Source organism: Haematobia irritans, chromosome 1 (assembly GCF_050003625.1).
Source record: "Haematobia irritans isolate KBUSLIRL chromosome 1, ASM5000362v1, whole genome shotgun sequence".
Taxonomy (NCBI): Eukaryota; Metazoa; Arthropoda; class Insecta; order Diptera; family Muscidae; genus Haematobia; species Haematobia irritans.
This window is the reverse complement of record NC_134397.1, coordinates 232,474,093-232,495,293: the sequence shown is the minus strand read 5'-3', so window position 1 is coordinate 232,495,293 and position 21,201 is coordinate 232,474,093. Positions and strand designations below refer to the sequence as shown.

The following is a 21,201-nucleotide window of genomic DNA, read 5'->3' as shown; positions in this document are numbered from 1 at the left end:
AATTGATTGTGAACCATTTTATATTTATAATTTAATTAATTTAAAAAAGTAACCGTGAAAACAAGCTGGTTTTCAGCTTGAAAACTGAACATAGTACTCAGCTTTAAACAAAAAATCAGTTGAATAGCTTCAAAAATTAAAAATTGGAAAAAGGTTGATATTTTTTTTTTGTGTGGTATCGTACGGTGTTGCCAGCAGTTGCTACCAGCTGCTTTGGCATTTCCATAAGATATCGATAATCGACTACATAAAATTTCTTATCGAAGGCTGAGTTTGTGTTTACATTTCCTTTCCAATTTGAAAAAGATGTTGAGCAGATTTTTTGCCAATACGGTCGGTTTAAGATTGCATTAACGATCCAAAATAGCCATGTTTTTAGGGTCACTTTTCTTTAATAATTCATTTTTAAAAAAACTAACTTTTTTGATGATTCCCCTTCAAGTTATAAAAATTTACCAAAAAAACTTATAATTTTATTCTGCATTTCCAAATTTACTTTTGATTTTAGGAACGGAAAAAATTTAATTTTATGTGGAAGTTTTTGGATTTTTTACAAAAAAACCAACATCATTTCACAAGTAGGTTTTGTAATTCAAATACCAAAGTTATGCATTTATATTTGGGCAATTTTATGCTATTATTATTTAAAAATAACACTCCTGAAATTCGATAAATTTTTGGCGCGACAATCGACATTCATAACGGTAATTTCACTCCAATAATAACAAACAATAACACTCCAATAATAACAAACATTTTGTTGGAGGATTTGTTCGCCAAATTAAAGAGCCCCTATTTTGCAAATGTCAGAAATTGGCAAGAACTATACAACTACAGTTGCTGCGCAGTTTGCGACAAATACGGCAGAATAAACAAAAGAAAATTTACACTCCCCAAAAAGCAATCAGTTTATATTCTCAGCTCGTGCCGTTAAGTCGTATTGTACGGAAGAAAAACAAGTGTATTGGAGTCTCGTGTGCATTATATGTCCCCTCCCTCCCCAAACAAAACACAAACATACACGCACATACACAGTCCATTCAATTTACCATCCAGCTAAAGCTATCCAGTCTTCAAGTGATGGAAATGTATGTGAGCAACATATTAAAGAGAAGATTTTGCATTTTCTATGGGGTTCTTTCCGTTTCAGTGTAAAAATTACAACAACAGAAAAAAAGGAAGTTGAAATTTGACGGTGTATCGTGGTGGTGGAGGAAATCCAAAAACAAAAGGCAAAGAGTAACAACAAAAAGAGGAAGTAGTGTCGTTGGCAGTCAGTTCGTCGACGTGTACGTGTACGTGTGACGCCCGTTTGATTAAATCCTAATAAAAATCCAATATACTCCTCTGGGTGGAGAATACAAGAAATATCGCCAGACAGACCTGTCCTGTCCGTCCAAATATGGAACAGGCACATTTTTATTGATTTTCATACTCCCAATTGTTGTGGCCCGTTTTGTTCATAATAGCGGTTGTGATAAAATACAAAGTGTAAAAAAGTGTTCAATGTCAATGGTTCCTTCCTTTGTTTTTGGGGACATTTTGCAGATATTAAAAAAGAAAAACAAGGATACATTCCAAATAAACAAATAAAATTTCAAATCCCATGCGTTTTACATATAAATTGTGCAACTTATCTTGAAAATTCTAAAGAAAATCCTTGTTCTTCCTTTTTTGTTGTTTGGTCGCAGAAAAAAGGCGTAGTAGTAAAAGGTGTATGGCTGTGCGCACAGTCACCCGGTCGGTGTATTGTAAATGAATGTTTGTGTGTGTGTGAGTGTATGTGAAGTAGTAAGGAATAAAAGTAAAAGTGCAAAAATTGTAATGTAAAAAGAAAACGCACCACCGCCAACCGTAAAAAAAAACAATACCACAATATTTTGGGCGGTTACCACCATTACCGATTCAATCCCCCTCTCTATCCTCCATGTAAACAACGTTAAAATACCTTACATTTCTTATAAGAATGTGCGTATTTTGCAAAAGCAAGCAAATTTTATAGGTGAAAGAGAAAATGTTACAAAAAGTTTTTGCAATAAGTTCAAGTTTATTGTCTTGTCTTTTTGCTCCACAACCACCACAAGCAACCTTCATTGTTCGTTGTGTTTGGCTACAGCAAATATTTTTAAAAGTTTAGAAAATGAATTGATGTAAAAAAAAAAAGAATTTAATAATAGTGCATTTGTTAACAACGACATCAACAACAACAACAAAAGAATCTCTCGTATTGTTTAATTGCAAAAACAAAGATATAAAAAAAGAGTGTAAATAACAATAATTTTGCTGTGCTGCCTCTGCTACAATTCTGCTGCTCTCTGTCGCTCTCATTTGTAGCATCAGTAGCAGTAGCCTTAATCAAAAATACAACTCCAAACAACAACAACGACAACAATAAACACAACACAATACGAAATTGACTACTGAGCATTTTGGGGAACAACAATAACAACAACAACAAAAAGAAGAGCAAAATGTGGATACCATCGAATAACAAATACGGTGTCGGTAAGTGTCTTTGTCTATCTATCCCCATGCAAGTGTTCTCTGGGTGTTTTATTTATTCTTATTGTTGTTTTGTTACCCATTGTGGTGGTAATTAAACACGCACCCGCTTAATTTTTTTTATGGTATTTATATTTTGTTTGTCAACAATAATTGCTCACGATATGATGTTTTGCGTGATACCTTCATATGTTATTTAAAAAAAAAAAAACTTAATTTCTAGTCTCTCGCTCGCTTGTTGTTGCTGATATTTTTCGATTTTCCCGTCGGTTCATTGTTTTCACATAGGCCTATTATAGACCGATCATCCGATTGTAATTCTAGGGACCTATATATTCCAATCTCCTTATTTTACAGCTGGTGTTTTATATTAGCGGCAATGATCGGCCTACAGTAGGTAACGGATATATAGGAAGTCAGAAAAACACATTTTTTTCTTATAGGGAATTATTGTTTATAAGAAAATTTTTCTTTTAAGCATACATACGGATATAAGAAAATTCTTTCGTATGGGAATATATTTTTTCAAAATTCCTTTCTAGAAAGAAAGTTTAAAAAATCAATTTAAAGTTTAATAAAATAATTTTTTTATTTCCAGTTTTTATTTAAAAAAATATTCATGGTATTAACACGTTAATTGATTAGCACGATTGTTAATATAATAAAAATCAATTTTTTGTAGGAGTTATGTTAATAATAGAATTGTCACCGTGATTCTAAAATTGTTCTTTTACCCGTTTTATTCTTATACGAAACAAAAAAAAAAAACATTACGTTTCGATAACATTTTCTTATATGCGTTTTTCTTCTATAAGATGTGCTTGTATTCGTTATCTACTGTATTTTCCTGGAATATGGAATTTAGTGGCGATTTATGTTTTTTTTCTTTTGCATCTCAATTCTATTCTCAAATTGATCTATCTTAATATTACTATAGTTTCTCACATATACTCGTACAATGATAATTTTATTCATCTCAATTTTATTCTCACATTGAGAGATATTTTTGTTTTGTTGGCATCAGCGTTGCCACAAAGAAGATTTATTTTGAACCAACATTTTTCCAAAATTGGACCAAAATTCGCACCAGCGGACCATTTTTCCAAATTAAATTAATATCGTTGAAAAGTAAAAAATTTTCCAAAATTTTACTTTGATAGAAAATTTTGTAAAATTTTTGATTTCTATAGAAAATTTTGTTACATTTTCGGTTTCTATATAAAATTTTGTCAAAATTTTATTTCTATAGAAAATTTTGACAAAATATTATTTCTATAGAAAATTTTGTCAAAATTTTATTTCTATAGAAAATTTTGTCAAAATTTTATTTCTATAGAAAATTTTGTCAAAATTTTATTTCTATATAAAATTTTGTCAAAATTTTATTTCTATAGAAAATTTTGACAAAATATTATTTCTATAGAAAATTTTGTCAAAATTTTATTTCTATAGAAAATTTTGTCAAAATTTTATTTCTATAGAAAATTTTGTCAAAATTTTATTTCTATACAAAATTTTGTCAAAATTTTATTTCTATAGACAACTTTGTCAAAATTTTATTTCTTTGGAAAATTTTGTCAAAATTTTATTTCTTTGGAAAATTTTGTCAAAACTTTGTTTATAAAGAAAATTTTGTCATAATTTTATTTCTATAGAAAATTTTGTTACAATTTTATTTGTAACAAAAATTTTGTTAAAATTTTATTTCTACAGAAAATTTTCTCAAAATTTTATTTCTACAGAAAATCTTATCAAAATTTTATTTCTACAGAAAATCTTGTCAAAATTTTATTTCTACGGAAAATTTTGTCAAAATTTTATTTCTATAGAAAATTTTAAAAAATTACCGATTTGACGAAAATGGACCAAAATCAACCAATGGACCAAAATCCGACCATTGGACCAAATTTAAAAATTAAAAATTGTTTGGACCAATTTTGGTCCGATCGGACCAAAATGGCAACCCTGGTTGGCATGTTATTCTCACAAAACTAACAGTACACTTTTTTGGTAGCTTGACAATGCTACTTATCATAACATTGTTTGTTTTTGGATTCTGATATTTTGTTAGTAACATATGCATCTCTTGTGATAGATTTGACTCAAAACACCTGATTTTATTCAGAGCTTAGCTTGGTGCATAATCAAATTGTAAAATTCATTCCTGTACTTGCTTGTAAATAAATAAGGAGAAAAGCGGAAAGCATCGTTTGTTTCATTTCGAAATTATAACATTATATTTGCAAAGCCATAAGAAGACCTGGTGTCTATTGTGGCCTGTATTCTGAAGACTTATACTGACGTTCTGTCTTACTGAGTCTCAGAAAATAAAAATATAAAAACTTTATAAAATTTCAAGATTAAGGTGATTGATCCCCTTTTTTAAATTAAGGAGATTTGTCACCTTATTTACACTATCATGTTAACGGGCAGAGGAGAATTGAAAGGGGCACCCTCGTTTGTCGTAAAATCGACAAACAAATAATATAAATAAATATATACAACAATCTAGTGTGTTACTTATTTCTGTGCAATATATTTTTGTTGTTGTATAAAATAGGGATAAAAACATTGAAATTATTAAATTTTCTTTAATTCAAATCACCAAAAACAGCATATGCAGCTCTTCTTTTTAGGGCAATCCCAGTACTTTCGTTTGTCAGAAGTGCTTAAAAAGCCCCCAATTAGAGGTGTGCACGTGAGTAATATTTTACTCACGCTTACGCGCACTCACGACGGAACATCTTACTCACGCACGATATTGTTTGGTTGGTCTCACGCACACTCACGAAAAGAAAACTTTTACTCACGCACGAAAATGTGACTCACGAAATATGTCGTGACTCACGAATAATTTTATGAGTAATTTACCTAAGGGACCTGTCTGCAATCATGAGCACCATTAAAATCGAGAGCGTTATTAAACTCTTAACATCCTAGGTGTCACTAAAATTGCAAATTAATTTAACTTTTAAGCGTTTTATGTTGGAGAGCGGAATTATTTTCGTGAGCGTAAATCGTTACTCACGCACACTCACGAAGATAATTTTTTCGTGACTCACGCTCAAGCACGACATTTTGGTTTGTTAATCACGCTCACGCGCACTCACGCCGTTGACATGAGCGTGACTCACGACTCACTCGAAAATTTTCGTGAGTCACGACAATTTCGTGTCACGTGCACACCTCTACTCCCAATTTGCCAAAGGGCGAGGTATAATTTTCACTACAGAATTCGAATTGCTGCCTTTTTTCACAAAAAAAAAACACAAAAAGTTCAAGAAAAGAAATACCAGTAGGCTCGTGTTTTTCTCGTTTAATCATGAAATTAATTGAATCAAATATTTTTAGTCGAAATTACTTCAGTTACATTGAAAAAAATATAACCTAATATAAAAGAATATCTAACCTAAATATTAGGTTTTTGGCTCGGAATCAATTCAAACATTCTTCAGGCAAGGTCGAAATCTTTGGATCAACTAAAGTTTTTTGGAGTGCACCTAAAAAAAGAAATATTGACCTAATGTGAAAGATTGTGTAACCTAAATTTTATACAAACTTATAGCCCATTGACATTAGGCTCGAAATCTACTAAAAGTTGATGTTCAAATGCCTTTTTTATAAGGTTGAAATATAGTTAATGTGGATTTTGGAAGTGTAATGTGAATGAGGCAGTAAGGACAAATTTCTTTAAAATAATGAAATTTTTATTAAAAGTAATTTTATAATCTTTGTTTCAATTTTTCATTAATTATAAAATATAAAGACGCATATCTTTAAACTAACGAAAATTATCCAAACATACTTTTCCTTTGTTGGTTTAGCTACCCTTAAGGATAAATTTCTTTAAACTAATGAAATTTTGATTTAAATAAAGTTTATGATCTTTGCTCCAAAAATTTTTTTTATTAAATTTAGGACATTAATTTTGAAAATTTGCATCCCTGCGTTAGAACCGCTTGTCTTTGAACTAAGAAAAAACATTTTAAGAAATCGACCTTAAATATACTGAAATATTGGAGACTTATTTTGAGGATTTAGCATCTTTGCTTCAACGTTTTTCTGGAATTAGGAAAACATTTTTTACTTTGAAATATCCGTTATAATTTGGATTTTTAAACTGGCATCTGTTTGTACGTGAATACCTTTATTAATATACCGCGAAAAGCGAAATTTTGATTTTATTGATCCTACACTGAAAAAACAGTGAACCCACTAGGAAGCAAACACTGGCATCATGCCAATATCACAAAAATAATAATTTTTTTCACTTGATAAAGAAAAATTTTGTAGTTTGAAGCAATTTTTTTTTCAAAATTGCAAGAATGTCTTTAGTGACATACGAAGTTCATGATGGACGCATTTGTAGTAAAATTTACAAATTTAAAAAAATATTGAACTATTTTGTGAAAGATACGAATTTAGTAGATATTTATGCTTAATTTGTGTATCATTTTTCCCGTTTGTTAGTTAATTTAACTATCGTACTCAAAAAATTATTAAACTAAAGGACATAATAATTCGATGAACTAAAATAAAGTTAAATTGGCTTTAGTGTTAAATAGGGTTCACTTTTTTGAGTGTAGAGTTAAAGCCTAAAAGGTCACTAAAAAATTTATTTATTTTAAAGAAATCGTATCTTTGGCTCGGAATCAATACCAAAATCCTTAAGGAAAGGTCTTATTTATTGAATTTTCGTTCAACAAAGGTATTCATGTACAAATAAATGCCACGTAAAAATCTAGATTATAACAGATACTTCAAAGCAAAAAATGCTTTCTTAATTAAAAAAAAAACTTAAAATAAGTATTAGCCTATTTTGAAGTTGTTTTATCTTTAATTCAAAGATTGAATATCTTAATTAATTTAAAGATTACTTCTTTAAATCAAAAATGTTATTTTTTACTTCCAAGGAAATCTACTTTAATTCAAAGACATATGACTTTAACTGAAGGACGTAATTTTCGAAAATTCAAGAAAACGACTCTTAAAGCAAACATTGGGAAATTTCTTTTAATTAAAATTTCTTTAAAGAAAATTGTCCTTAATGTTGTGTTATTTACGTATCCTAACATTTAGGTTCCCTACTCTTTTCAATCTTTAATTATATTATTTTTCTTATTAAACCAAATTAGAATTTCAACCTTAGGGGCAATGTATTCATTAAGATCTTTTTTATTATTTGATGAAAAATATCATGGTCTCAACTAAAACATTAACACATATACATATGTTAATTGTACTTTAACATTATCTTTATTGCAATGTCTCAAGTTTTGGCTCGAAGTCAATGCATAAAATCATTACAATTAAGACAATATTTTTTTTCGATTTGTTTAAACTTTTTTCAGTGTAAAACCCAGACAAATTTTATCCCTTCAATTTTACATTCGCATCTATTCATATCTTATTTGATTTTTTAATGTATTTCCAATTATTTGTATATTTATTATTATTATTTGTCTTAAATATATCATCAGACATGCATGCCTATGTTGAAAAAAACAAAAACATTTTATGTATATTCGATTCATCTTAAAATGTGTTTTGCTGGCATTTTATTTTTCAAGAGGCCATAATTCTTTAATGAGGGCTTCTTATCTGCAATGGTTATTGGATTGTGGATACATCGTTCAACATTGAAAGGAGCAAAAAAAAAAAAACAAATAAGTAGGCTCAAGAGAACTGCTGCCACTCGTACTAATAATTCAAATTGTTTGTATATCCTATGTTGAACAAAAACATCAGCTTCACATTCAGCTTGTGAGTCCGTCCGTCTGAGGTCTTTTGTATGTTGACGCTTGAATGTGTGCTAATTTAAACGCCATTTAATATTTAGATTTGTTTCTTCTTCTCATTTTCTTTTACACTCTGATTCATCATGCATTCGATTCTATTTCATTTACACGGCGATTACGTCGATCATCACATCAAAAATATCTGAACGGATTTATCATTGGCATAAGACCCTCATCGTCGACCGCAATATCGTCTCTTTGAATAGAATTGTTTAGTTATTATTTTTGGTGGTAATCACTCATTATACTATTGAAATCCGTTATAATCGGTCTCAAGAAATCACATCGTGTAGATGAGGTGGGGGATTATGAATGCTGTAACAAAGTGATTTACTCTGTAAGATTGAACGTAGTTATGTACACTGAAAAAAAAGCATATCCGGCTCCAAAGATTTTGTCTTTACTTTAAAAAATTTGGTATTGATTCCGAGCCAAAGATGCAGAGAATACAAGTAAGGATAATTTTAAGACACAATTCTCTTTTAAATTTGGGTTTTGTGTACTTGCTTCTAGGAAGCAAATTTTAAGTTTTCGCTTTCAAAGCTTTTTTTCTTCATATGCTATCAAAGTCCTTTAAAAACGAGTTAACGACAACTTTATTTTCCGAATTAAGACTCGACTTCCAGTAGAAACTATGATATGTTTCAAGTAAAAAACGTCTTTAAAATAAAGAGTTGAAAAACATGACCTACATTTGAACGATTTTTTGATGCAAAAAGACAATCAATTTAAAGACAATTTCTTTAAATTTAAAGAATTTTTCTGAATTATTAAAGTCAAGTTGACCTTAGCCCAAACATTTTTTCTTTCATGTTATGATACCCATTTTTAAGTCAAATCACTAAATTATAAGGACAATACGACTTCATTGAAAAGTTTATCGACTTTTGGGCAAGGAAAAAAACTTTATATTAGAGAAATGCTAAGCAAAATTTGCATTCGAATTTTAAAGCCATGAAATCTTTGACTTCACGACAATATTTGTTTCAGTGTAGGGAAATATTATATAAAAATTCTATTCTATTTTATTTTATTTATGTACATAAAAATAATTATTATGAAGCTAATAATAGGAAATTTGTACATTGAATAAAGCATGTCCGATTCCAAAGATTTTGTCTTTTTATTTGGAAGACAATCACCGGTCTCCTGGAGATGTGTTTCGAAATCTTAATCTTATCGCAGCTTCCAAGCTGGTATGATAAAAATTTTATACTTTTTTTCAATGTTTGAATTATTACTGACTTTCATAAAAACTTGTTTTTATACCCCTCACCATAGGATGGGGGGTATATTAAATTTGTCATTCCGTTTGTAACACATCGAAATATTGCTCTAAGACCCCATAAAATGTATATATTCTGGGTCGTGGTGAAATTCTACACTGAAAAAACAGTGAACCCACCAGGAATGATAACTTTCGATTAATTTTAGAAAATTTGGAACTTTTTTAGAAAATTTTAACTAAACGGTATTACAAGCGCTGGCATCACTCCGATATGGCAAAAATAAGTAGATATTTTTCGAAAAATTCAAGAAAATTTATTAGACATAACTAAATTTTTTCAGTAGTTGAAAAAAATTTTGTAGTTTTAAGAGAAATCTTGGAGTTCAAAATTGCAAAAATGTCTTTAGTGACATACGAAGTTCATGATGGACACATTTTTGGTAAAATTTACAAATTTAAAGAAATAATGAACTATTTTGTAAGAAATACGAAATTAGGAAATCTTTATGCTTTATTTGTGTATAACTTTTTCCCGTTTTTTGGTTCATTTAACTAACATACGCAAAAAATTATTTGACTAAAATAAACTTTTTCCAAACATAATGCTTCTATGAACTAATATAAAGTTAATATGGCTTTAGTGAAATAGAGAGTTCACTTTTTTTTGAGTGTAAACATATCCGTCCGTCCGTCTGTTGAAATCACGCTAACTTCCGAACAAAACAAGCTATCGACTTGAAACTTGGTACAAGTAGTTGTTATTGATGTAGGTCGTACGGTATTGCAAATGGGTCATATCGGTCCACTTTTACGTATAGCCCCCGTATAAACGGACCCTCAAATTTGATTTGCGGAGCCTCTAAGAGAAGCCTATCTCATCCGATCCGGCTGAAATTTGGTACATGGTGTTGGTATATGGTCTCTAACAACCATGAACAAATTGGTCCACATCGGTGCATAATTATATATAGCCCCCATGTAAACCGATCCCCACATTGGCTTGCGGAGTCTCAAAGAGACGCAAATTTCATCCGATCCGGCTGAAATTTAGAACATGGTTGTGGTATATGGTCTCTAACAACCATGCAAAAATTGGTCCACATTGGTCCATAATTATATATAGCCCCCATATAAACCGATCGCCAGATTTGGCTTGCAGAGCCTCTAAGAGAAGCAAATTTCATCCGATCCGGTTGAAGTTTGGAACATGGTGTTAGTATATGGTCTCTAACAACCGTGCCAGAATTGGTCCATATTGGTTCATAATTATATATAGCCCCCATATAAACCGATCCCCAGATTTGACCTCCGGAGCCTCTTGGAGGAGCAAAATTCATCCGATCCGGTTCAAATGTGGAACGTGGTGTTAGTATATGGTCTCTAACATCCATGCAAACATTGCTCCACATCGGTTCACAATTATATATAGCCCCCATTTAAACCGACCATATTCGACCTCCGGACCCTCTTGGAGTAGCAAAATTCATCCGATCCGGCTCAAATTTGGAACGTGGTTTTAATATAACAACCATACCAAAATTTGTCCATTTCAGTCTATAGTTATATATATCCGATCTCTAATCACACAAAAAGTGGTCCATATCGGTTCATAATCATAGTTACCACTCGTGCCAAAAATAATCTACCAAAATTTTATTTAGAAAATTTTGTTAAAATTTTATTTCTATAGAAAATTTTGTTAAAATTTCATTTACATAGAAAATTTTGTCAAAACTTTATTTCTATAGAAAAATTTGTCAAAATTTTATTTCTATAGAAAATTTTGTGAAAATTTTATTTCTATCGAAAATTTTGTTAAAATTTTATTTCTATAGAAAATTTTGTCAAACTGAATTATATACGTATTTAATCGGTCTTTTTTGATTTAATATTTACCACGTATGGACTTACTTACAATTTAGAAGACGGTGTTAGGAGGTTGTACGATACCTTGCCATCGGCAAGCGTTACCGCAACTCAAGTAATTCGATTATGGATGGCAGTGTTTACTGACAACACAGAATGGAACCCTGATGTTTTAGGCTCACGTAGAATATACAACCATTGTGATACCACAGGTGGTGAACTTCATCTTCATCGGACCATCAAAATCTTGGTCCGAGACACAAACTAACACCAAAAATATTTTTCAAATTAGAATTTAGAATTTCAAATTCGAGTTTGGATTTTTAGAATTTGGCTTATTATCCAAAAACTAAGCTGCATACGGTATAGAGACTAGGTTCAATGCAAAGTGCTTGAACTCAGCTTTCATAATCACAAGAGTTTTCATTAGAAAAGTATTAGTAGTACAGCCTCTTTCTTGTAATGCATTCAGGACAGATCTGCCCTGTTGTTCCTGGGAGGTGAATGCATATCCACAAGATTTTCAGATTTGGTTGTTATGTCTTCAGGGAGTAATCCGGAGGCAACATGCAGCAGTGCAGAGGGCAGCATTCTGACGGGTATATAAATTATTCCACTGTGTCGCTTGCCTGTTGAGTCTGTCCAGACGTTGCAAGTTCGCCGCTGATCTTTAATTCATTATGAGTAGTAAGCAATATTTCTTTTTCGGCACAGAAAGTGGTCGGTAAATGACTTGAAGCCCTACCTCGGGGTTTACCACAAATATTATTTGAATGGGATGGAATATGCAGTACGGAATCTTGTGTTCAATGGATAATAGTGGATATCATTATATTTTGCAAAAAGGCGAATGCAGATGTAAACAATACGGTGTCCGGATTTCAAGACAGTTGACGTATAGGATTAACATCGTCAGGAGGAGGTTCAATGTGTCGTAGAGTAGACGCTACCATTTTTTACCGTTTTTTTTTTGGAAACAATCCTGCAAATGGATAAAGATATCACCGCTGAAAGCTAATGTGTTTTACTATTTGTGTGTTTATAGTGATCCTAACAGATAATTTCAATTACTCATTCATATTTCCATATCCATTCATATTTCTATGAACATCCCATGGAAAGTAGGAAAACAATCTCCCTTTTATACATTAGTCATCGCAGTATAATGATACTAATTTGTCTGATTCGCATCAGACACAGGTTTACAGTAATATTATAACGTATATAAATTGTTTACAATAACTAGTTTGTGTTTATTTTAAATAGCATAATACGCTTCCCGCCAAACTACTCACATATATATTCAAAGAAACATTTTACCAAAATCATCATTGACTAAATGACTCCAAGGTGTAAATATTTTATTTGCGTGGGCGTAAAAATATCTTTTTTCATAGAATTGTGTATATATTCAAACGATTTGTCATCAGAGCAAGAAATATGGTACACTAAAAAAAAGTTTACTTGGATCCAAAGATTTTGACCTTCCTTTAAAGATTTTTGTATTGATTCCGAGCCAAAGATACGGGTTCTTTAAAATAAAGACATTTTTTAGCGACCTATCTGGCTTTAAATCTAGGACCAATAAAATTAAAATTAGGCTACAGATCTCATTTATCAAATTTTCATTATCTTTTCGCGGTTTATTAATAAAGGTACTCACGTACAAACAAATGCCAGTTTAAAAATCCAAAATAAGTCTTAGCCTATATTTGAAGAGTTTTTATCTTAAATCTAATGTTTCAGTATTTCAGTTAATTTAAGGACAATTTCTTTAAATTAAAAATGTGTTTCATTACTTTAAGGGAAATTAGCCTTAGTTCAAAGACATGCTACTTTGACGGAGGGACGCAAATTTACCAAATTTGTGTCGTAAATTTAAAGAAAACAAATTTTTTGAAGCAAAGATTATAAACTTTGTTTTAATTAAAATTTCATTATTTTAAAGAAATTTTTCCTTGATATTTTGTAAATTTCGCATCCTAAAATTTAGGTTGCGTAATCTTTAAAATCACGTAAATATTTTTTTCAGTGTAAGAACTAGACAAATAGCTGAATGTCAGAATAAAGGGCGTCACCATGCCAACGACAATGTATCCCAATTTCAGGGGTCACATTCGACAGACAATATTCGTTTAAACAATGAATAAATCTTTTCCTTAACCCTGGAAAGTCACACTGAAAAAAATATTTACGTGATATTAAAGATTACGCAACCTAAATTTTAGGAAGCGGAATTTACAAAATATTAAAGACAAATTCCTTTAAAATAATGAAATTTTAATTAAAATAAAGTTTGTAATCTTTGCTTTAAAAAGTTTTTTCATTAAATTTAGGACACAAATGTTGTAAATTTGCGTCGCTCCGTTAGGGTCATATGTCTTTGAAGTAAGGCTAATTTTCCTTAAAGTAAAGAAACATATTTTTGATTTAAAGAAATTGTTCTTAAATTAACTGAAATATTGAAAATTTAGATTTAAGATAAAAATTCGTCAAATATAGGTTAAGACTTATTTTGAGAATTTAGCGTCTTTGGTTTAAAGTTTTTTTTGAATTAATAAAACATTTTTTATTTTGAAGCATGCGTTCTAATTTGGATTTTTAAACTGACATTTGTTTGTACGTGAGTACCTTTATTAATAAACCGCGAAAAGAGAATGAAAATTTAATAAATAAGATCTGTATCCTAATTTTAATTTTATTGGTCCTAGATTTAAAGGGAGATAGGTCGCTAAAAAATTTCTTCATTTTAAAGACGTCGCATCTTTGCCTCGGAATCAATACCAAAATACTTAAGGGAGGGTCAAAATCTTTGGATCCAAGTAAACTTTTTTTTGAGTGTATCCTTACGTTTTATACACTAACGTCATCCTTCGTTATTTTGACTACGGCCTATTTTAATACGCGATAATTTGCATCATGATCAAAGTGAGAACCAAAATTGAGTTTAGTTTCTTATTCAGTTTGTTTTTAATTAGTGTAAAACAAAAATTCATAAAATTGTTGAATTAGTATAACTTAAATTTGTCATTTCAGATCGAAAAAGAAATTACGCGTTGTCATATTGACGAAGGATGACTGTCTAGGGTTAAGATCGTAATATTTTCGGTGATCCTCATTTAGCGCTATGATAACTGGTTGAACATGAATTGTTTTATGTGCGATGTAAAAATATTTTCAATTACAATATATTTTCCTTCCACAACAAACCTTTTTCTGTTTGCAAAATGGTCGAATGCATTGTCATTTACCGACACTAAAGAATATTACAAAAATTCCTTCTTGCTGCATTTCACCACACTGAAAAAACAGTGAACCCACCAGGAAGAAAATTTTTGGTTAATTTTAGAAAATTTTGAATATTTTTAGAAAATTTTAACTAAACAGTATTACAAACGCTGAGATGTCGCCGATATCACAAAAATAAGTAAATATTTTTCGACAAATGCAAGAAAATTTGTTAGGCATAATTCATTTTTTTCACTTGTCAAAGAAAATTTTGTAGTTTGAAGGAAAAACTTGGAGTTAAAAAATGCAACAATGTCTTTAGTGACATACGAAGTTCATGATGAACGCATTTTTGGTAAAATTTACAAATTTAAAGAAATAATGAACTATTTTGTGGGAAGTGCGAATTTAGTAAATCTTTTTGCTTAATTTGAGTATAATTTTTTCGCGTTTTTTAGTTCATTTAACTAACGTACGCAAAAAATTATTAGAGTAAACGAAACTTTCTCCAAACATAATAATTACATGAACTAAAATAAAGTTAAATTGGCTTTAGTGAAATAGAGAGTTCACTTTTTTTTGAGTGCACAAGTAAGCTAGTGTTTCTTTGTTCTTTAGACCCGAAAAATGATGGGATTCGATTTGGTTTGGTTTGTTTAAACCAAGTCAAATGGTTCCATTAGTTGGTTGCACGTTCACGGTCAATTGTGGAAGTGTGAAAGTATTACAGAAAACATGAAATACTTTTAACAAATGGCCAAATTTTCATGTCTCAGTCGGTCATTTCTCCTGTAATTCTCTTTTGGTTTTTGTATTTTTGAAAACAGCATTGGTTGATTTTTTGTTATTTCAAATCTTATGATTGCTTTTTGCTTGCCAATTTATCAGTTGAATACACAAGAAGACTTCATCAGCAACATCTGTACACACTGTCAGACGGACAGAAAGATATTTGATTTTGCCAGCTGAGTAAAACCCATATATCCATCATTACAAAAACAACGACAATTGAAAGAAGGCAAGTAGAGAACAAAATGAAAACATCAACGTAATATAGATGGAGAGGAAGAAGATGCTCTGATGATGCTCTCGTTCATCTCTGGTTGGCTTCTTCATTGCCAAGAGATGCTGAAGCGAAAAAAATAATGCGACACATGTTCGCCGTTTACTGTTGTCGTCATTGTGCCCGTCACCTATGAATAGTTAACTGGTCGAGGGGAGGGTATCCATCATACCGGCCTCCTTTCTCTTTGCTCCAATTTGAATTATGAGCCAAATACAAAAAAAAAACACCACGAGAAGAACATAACAAATGAGAAATTAGATAAAAACAATGTCTTTTTTCCAAAGAGAGAGAGTGAGAGAGGGCTAGAGGGAGGAAGAAATATGGAAAATGACAACAACAAGAATCTAAACAGCAAACAAAACAACAATCAGTGAAATAATAAGAATGAAACGAAAGTTAAATGTAAACAAAAATGACAATGGGAACATATCACCCTTTAAAGAAGAGTTTCAGTTTTGTCTACGTTCGCCAAAAAATATGAGAAACGAACGAAAGAAAAGGTAAAGAAGAAGATGGCAAATTGCAGAAAAATATTTATGTATTATGTACATATGGCCGTAGGAGATTCTCTTATACCACCGTTAGGGATCTATGAAACTCATAGCAATGTCGTTGATAACTATTCCTTCCCAGTGCTGCCGCTACTACTTCAATCGAAGTATTTTGCTTCATTTTTACAAACTTTACTTCGTCACTCCTTCTTCCAAAAATCTGCTTCACTTTTTGTTCTGCTTAAAATTTTTAAATTTTTCGCCATATTACCTAATTGTTTTTCCTATTCCTTTAATTACGATGAACATAGCGGTTTTAATCATTGAATTATTAACCGATGTGGACCAATTTTTGCATAGTTGTTAGAGACCATATACTTACACCATGTACCAAATTTCAGCCGTATCGGATGAAATTTGGTTCTCTTAGAGACCAAGCCAAATCGGTGGATCAGTTTATAGGGGGGCTATATATAATTATGGACCGATGTGGACCAATTTTTGCATGCTTGTTAGAGATCATATGCTGAAACCATGTATCAAATTTCAGCTGGATTGGATGAAATTTGCTTCTCTTAGAGTCCCCGCAAGCCAAATTTGGGGGTCCGTTTATATGGAGGCTATACGTAAAAGTGGACCGGTATGGCCCATTTGCAATACCATCCGACCTACATCAATAACAACTACTTGTGTCAAGTTTCAAGTCGATAGCTTCTTTCGTTCGGAAGTTAGCGTGATTTCAACAGACGGACGGACGGACATGCTCAGATCGACTCAGAATTTCACCACGACCCAGAATAATTCGATGTGTTACAAACGGAATGACAAAGTTAATATACCCCCATTCTATGGTGGAGGGTATAATAAAATGAATTCTATTGTTTTGTTTTCAAAAATGTATGCTACTTCAATTTTATTCAATTTACTCCACTTTTTTCCAAAATCTACTTCACTCAATTTTTCACTAGCGGCAGCACTGTTCCTTCCTAATGTTTATCAGAGTACTACTTTTATTGATAAATGATGATGGTGATTATTATGATGACGATGATGCACTGAACTGAAAATAGCTCAAGTACATCAAAATCACTGTGGACAATAGATGTGAGCGTGAACAAAATTTTACTCTTATTCACAATAAAAATAGCAGACTACTGGACTTTTTGCTTTTAGCACCAAATTTAGTTCTTTTTGATTGCCAAAAAGCACCAAATTGCTATTTTAGTACCTTTTCAAAAATCAATTTTGCTTTGTGGCGTTTTCATTTAGAGCTTTCTTAAATTTGAATAATATTGAGTTTGATTGATTTCATTTTTCAACTATATTGCCAAATATAGAACATACAGTGACTCACAAAAATATTCGTTTTTTTTTATTTCTTGAAATCAAATGCATTTTTTTGTAAACCGTTCAACATTTTTATGAAATAGTTTTATTAAAATGTTTCCATGGACATACATAAAAGCAAAACGTATACAAAAAATTATGAAACTAATTTTATTGTAATAATTTTAACCATTAAATCAAAAAACTACAAAAAAATTTTCGCAAAAGTATTCGTCGTATCAGTAATCACATTGTATGAGACAGTATTTTGGTGCACTTAGTACTTTGGTCCACAAGAAGTCTTTATCTCGGAATCCTATTTTACAAACTATAATTACACTTGCTTTTACAATTTTTTTATTTTCAAGGTTTCCCCAGGCTTTCGCCTTGAAAATAAAAAATCTAAAAACAAGTGTAAATGGTAATGGTAGTTTGTCGGCACGTGGAGTTGGAAACTTAGTTTTTTATTGATGGGACAATGAACGCCAAAATGTATTTTAACACAGTTAAACATTTTGAAAGAAAATCTTCACTCCGGCACTTCTAAAATGGGATTCCAAGAAAAAGACTTCTTATTCCAACAAGGCAACGATACCAAACACACGGCCTGGGATGTGAAAATGTGGCTCCTCCATAACACCAAATACCTCAAAACGCCACCGAAAAGCCCTGGTACCAACCACATTGAAAACTAGGGTCTCATTTGGAATCGTGGATCGGACAAAACCAAATTTCAATTTAGACAACCATTAAAAAGTGTTACAGGAAGAATGGGGCAAAATCTCTCAAGAATCGTGTCGAAAATTGGTAGAGTCGATGCCAAGACGACTGGAAGCCATTTGCGCTAACAAAAGGCACCATACCAACTACTAAGTGGACCAAAATACTGTCTCATACAATGTGATTACTGATACGACGAATACTTTTGTGAACATTTTTGGTAGTTTTTTGATTTAATGATTAAAATTAATACAATGAAATTAATTTCATGATTTTTTGTTTACGTTTTGCTTTTATGTATGTCCATGGAATCATTTTAATAAAACTATTTCATAAAAATGTTAAACGGTTCACAAAAAATGCACTTGATTCCGAGAAATCAAAAAAACGAATACTTTTGTGAGTCACTGTATATATATACACAAAGAAAAATTCATTAAAATGTTTTCTACCAGTGTATGCCTAAAGTGAAACAATGCAAACAATATTTTGTTTGAACCAATCCTGAAAATATATATATGCTTGAAGCAGAATGTGTTTGGGGTAGAGCTGCCGCTCGGCATAAATCCCGTCCCGAAATCCCGGAATTTTCGGGACGCGATTAATCCCGGAATTTTCGGGACGCGATTAATCCCGAAATCCCGGGATTTTTCAGGATCCCGAAAAACTAATTGCAATTTGTTAAATTTGTGGCTTTCTAGAATTATTTATTAACAAATTGGAGCCTTTATTCAGTGCAAACGGCCCCTAGATTTCATACCCGTTAAATTGAGTTAATAAACATTTGTGGTACACCTTGAGTAAGAATTTATTGTATGTTACATGAGATTTACTATAAAAAATTTCATCAAAAATCGAAGTAAAAGATAAGGCCCTCCTTTGAACAATGAGCTCAAGTGAAATGGAATTCGTACCAAATAAAATAAAAAAGCAATGATAAAATTGAATTAAACTAAATTGATTTAATGCACAACTAGTTTAGGCGCTGCAGATTATTACTTAAAATATTTTAAAAATCCCGAAAATTTCGGGATCCCGAAAAAAATCCCGGAAAACCCTTGGATCCCGGGATTCTATTGTTTGAAATCCCGAATCCCGGGATTTATAAAAATTGATCCCGAACGACAGCCCTAGTTTGGGGTAGTTTTTGTGGTGCACTGAAAAAAATATTGTAGTGAGGTCAAAGATTTCATGTCTTTAAAATACGAATGCAAATCTTGCTTAGCATAGAAGACGCATTTCTCTAATATAAAGCTTTTTTCCTTGTCCAAAAGTCGGTAAACTTTTCAATGAAGTCGTATTTTCCTTATTATTAAGTGATTTAACTTAAAAATGGTTATCATAACAAAAAAAATTTTGGGCTAAGGTCAACTTGATTTTAATAATTTGTTGTATTTTGTATCTTGACTGCAAAGCAAAAAATCGTTCAAATATAGGACATGTTTTTCAACACTTATTTTAAAGAGGTTTTTTACTTGAAACATATCATAATTTCTACTGGAAGTCGAGCATATGAAGAAAAAAAGCTGAAAAACGAAAAAATTAAAATTTGCTTCCTAGAAGCAAATACACAAAACCCAAATTTAAAAGAGAATTGTGTCTTAAAAGTATAATTTGAATTTATTGAATTTTCAAGTTTCACATACAACAAGATATTAATAATCTTATAATTACAGTATGTGAGTCAAGTTGAATGCTAGTTAACAAGGTGATAATAAACAAGGAATACAAAATAAAAAAATAATTATAAAAATAATAATAACAGACAAAATAAATATTTAATTAAAATAAAACAATTGATACAAAATTTATGGGCAAAAACCGAAAAAGTAAATAAGTGAAAGTAAAAACAAAAAAAATAATATTTATAATAATAAAAACAAGAATTTAAAATTAAAAATAAAAATTAAATAAGAATAAATTTAAAAAAAAAAAACAAAGTTAAATTTAAAAACTCAAAAAAGACAATAAAAAGCTACGATAAGTTTGAAAAATAGTTAAAAATTGATTTTTTAAAGGTATTAGCGTCGCCAATGAATTGGATTGATGGAGGTAATGAGTTCCAAAGACGGGTAGCAGTATTAAAGAAATGCCATTCAGACACTAAGAGTTGGTACTGTTGTGGTATAATCAACATTCTTCTGTTTGTTCTTCCGAATCGTAATTTGCTGTACAGATATATAGGCTCTTTTGTATAAACAATTTTGTGCAGGAGGATTAAAGTTCTTATTTTCAAGAGTTGGGAGAAGTCAACGCCATATAAGTTACTTTTGAAATTAGAACAGCTCTCAAAACGTTTGATTCCATAGACATATCTTATTATGGCACTAAATGCATTTTCAAGGCGACGTTTACTAACAGTATCAGTGTTACAAAATAATTCACAGCCGTAGAGAAGAATTGGCATCAAGTAAGACTTTGCTAGAAGCATACGTATATATTGAGGTGTATAAAACTGAGTTTGACGAAGAGTGCGTAGCATACCAAATACTTTTCCAGCAATAGCACAAATATTGTCCTTCCACGTTAATGATTCGTTGAAGATGACGCCCAGATTTTTGGAGTTCTTAACGCGTTCAATATATTCACCGTCAATTTTTACTCGCACACCGTCAGATACAACTTGGGTGCGGTTACACATAATCATCATTTTAGATTTCTTCGGATTAATATGGAGATTGTTTTCGTTCGCCCATACACATAATCATCATTTTAGATTTCTTCGGATTAATATGGAGATTGTTTTCGTTCGCCCATACACTAATATTATAAAGATCCAGATTGAGTTTGTCAATTCCAGAGGTAAGCTCGTCTCTTTTACAACTTAGATAAACCTGCACGTCATCAGCATAAATGTGGAGCTTAGAATATTTCAAGCAGAGTGGTAGATCGTTTATATACAGGCAGAAGAGAAGCGGCCCCAAAATGGATCCTTGAGGCACCCCCGAGCTAACTAGCAATGGTCTAGAAGTTAAA

The 21,201-nt window shown here is 31.2% G+C and overlaps 1 protein-coding gene across 3 annotated transcripts in view; it reads left to right on the top strand.

Annotated features, from left to right (window-relative positions):
* Positions 1-932: 932 nt before the first annotated feature.
* The window catches only part of spg (dedicator of cytokinesis spg), a 228,643-nt gene continuing 208,374 nt past the window's right edge, over positions 933-21,201 (top strand). Inside the window, exons 1-2 of one of the 3 annotated variants that reach the window (XM_075295031.1) lie at positions 933-1,088; positions 2,133-2,505. In XM_075295031.1, the coding sequence (XP_075151146.1) occupies positions 2,472-2,505 (34 nt within the window). In that variant the 5' untranslated portion in view covers positions 933-1,088; positions 2,133-2,471. Of the gene's footprint in view, positions 1,089-1,150; positions 2,506-21,201 lie in introns of all 3 variants that reach the window. The other 2 variants (XM_075294988.1, XM_075294945.1) reach the window with 2 other exon arrangements.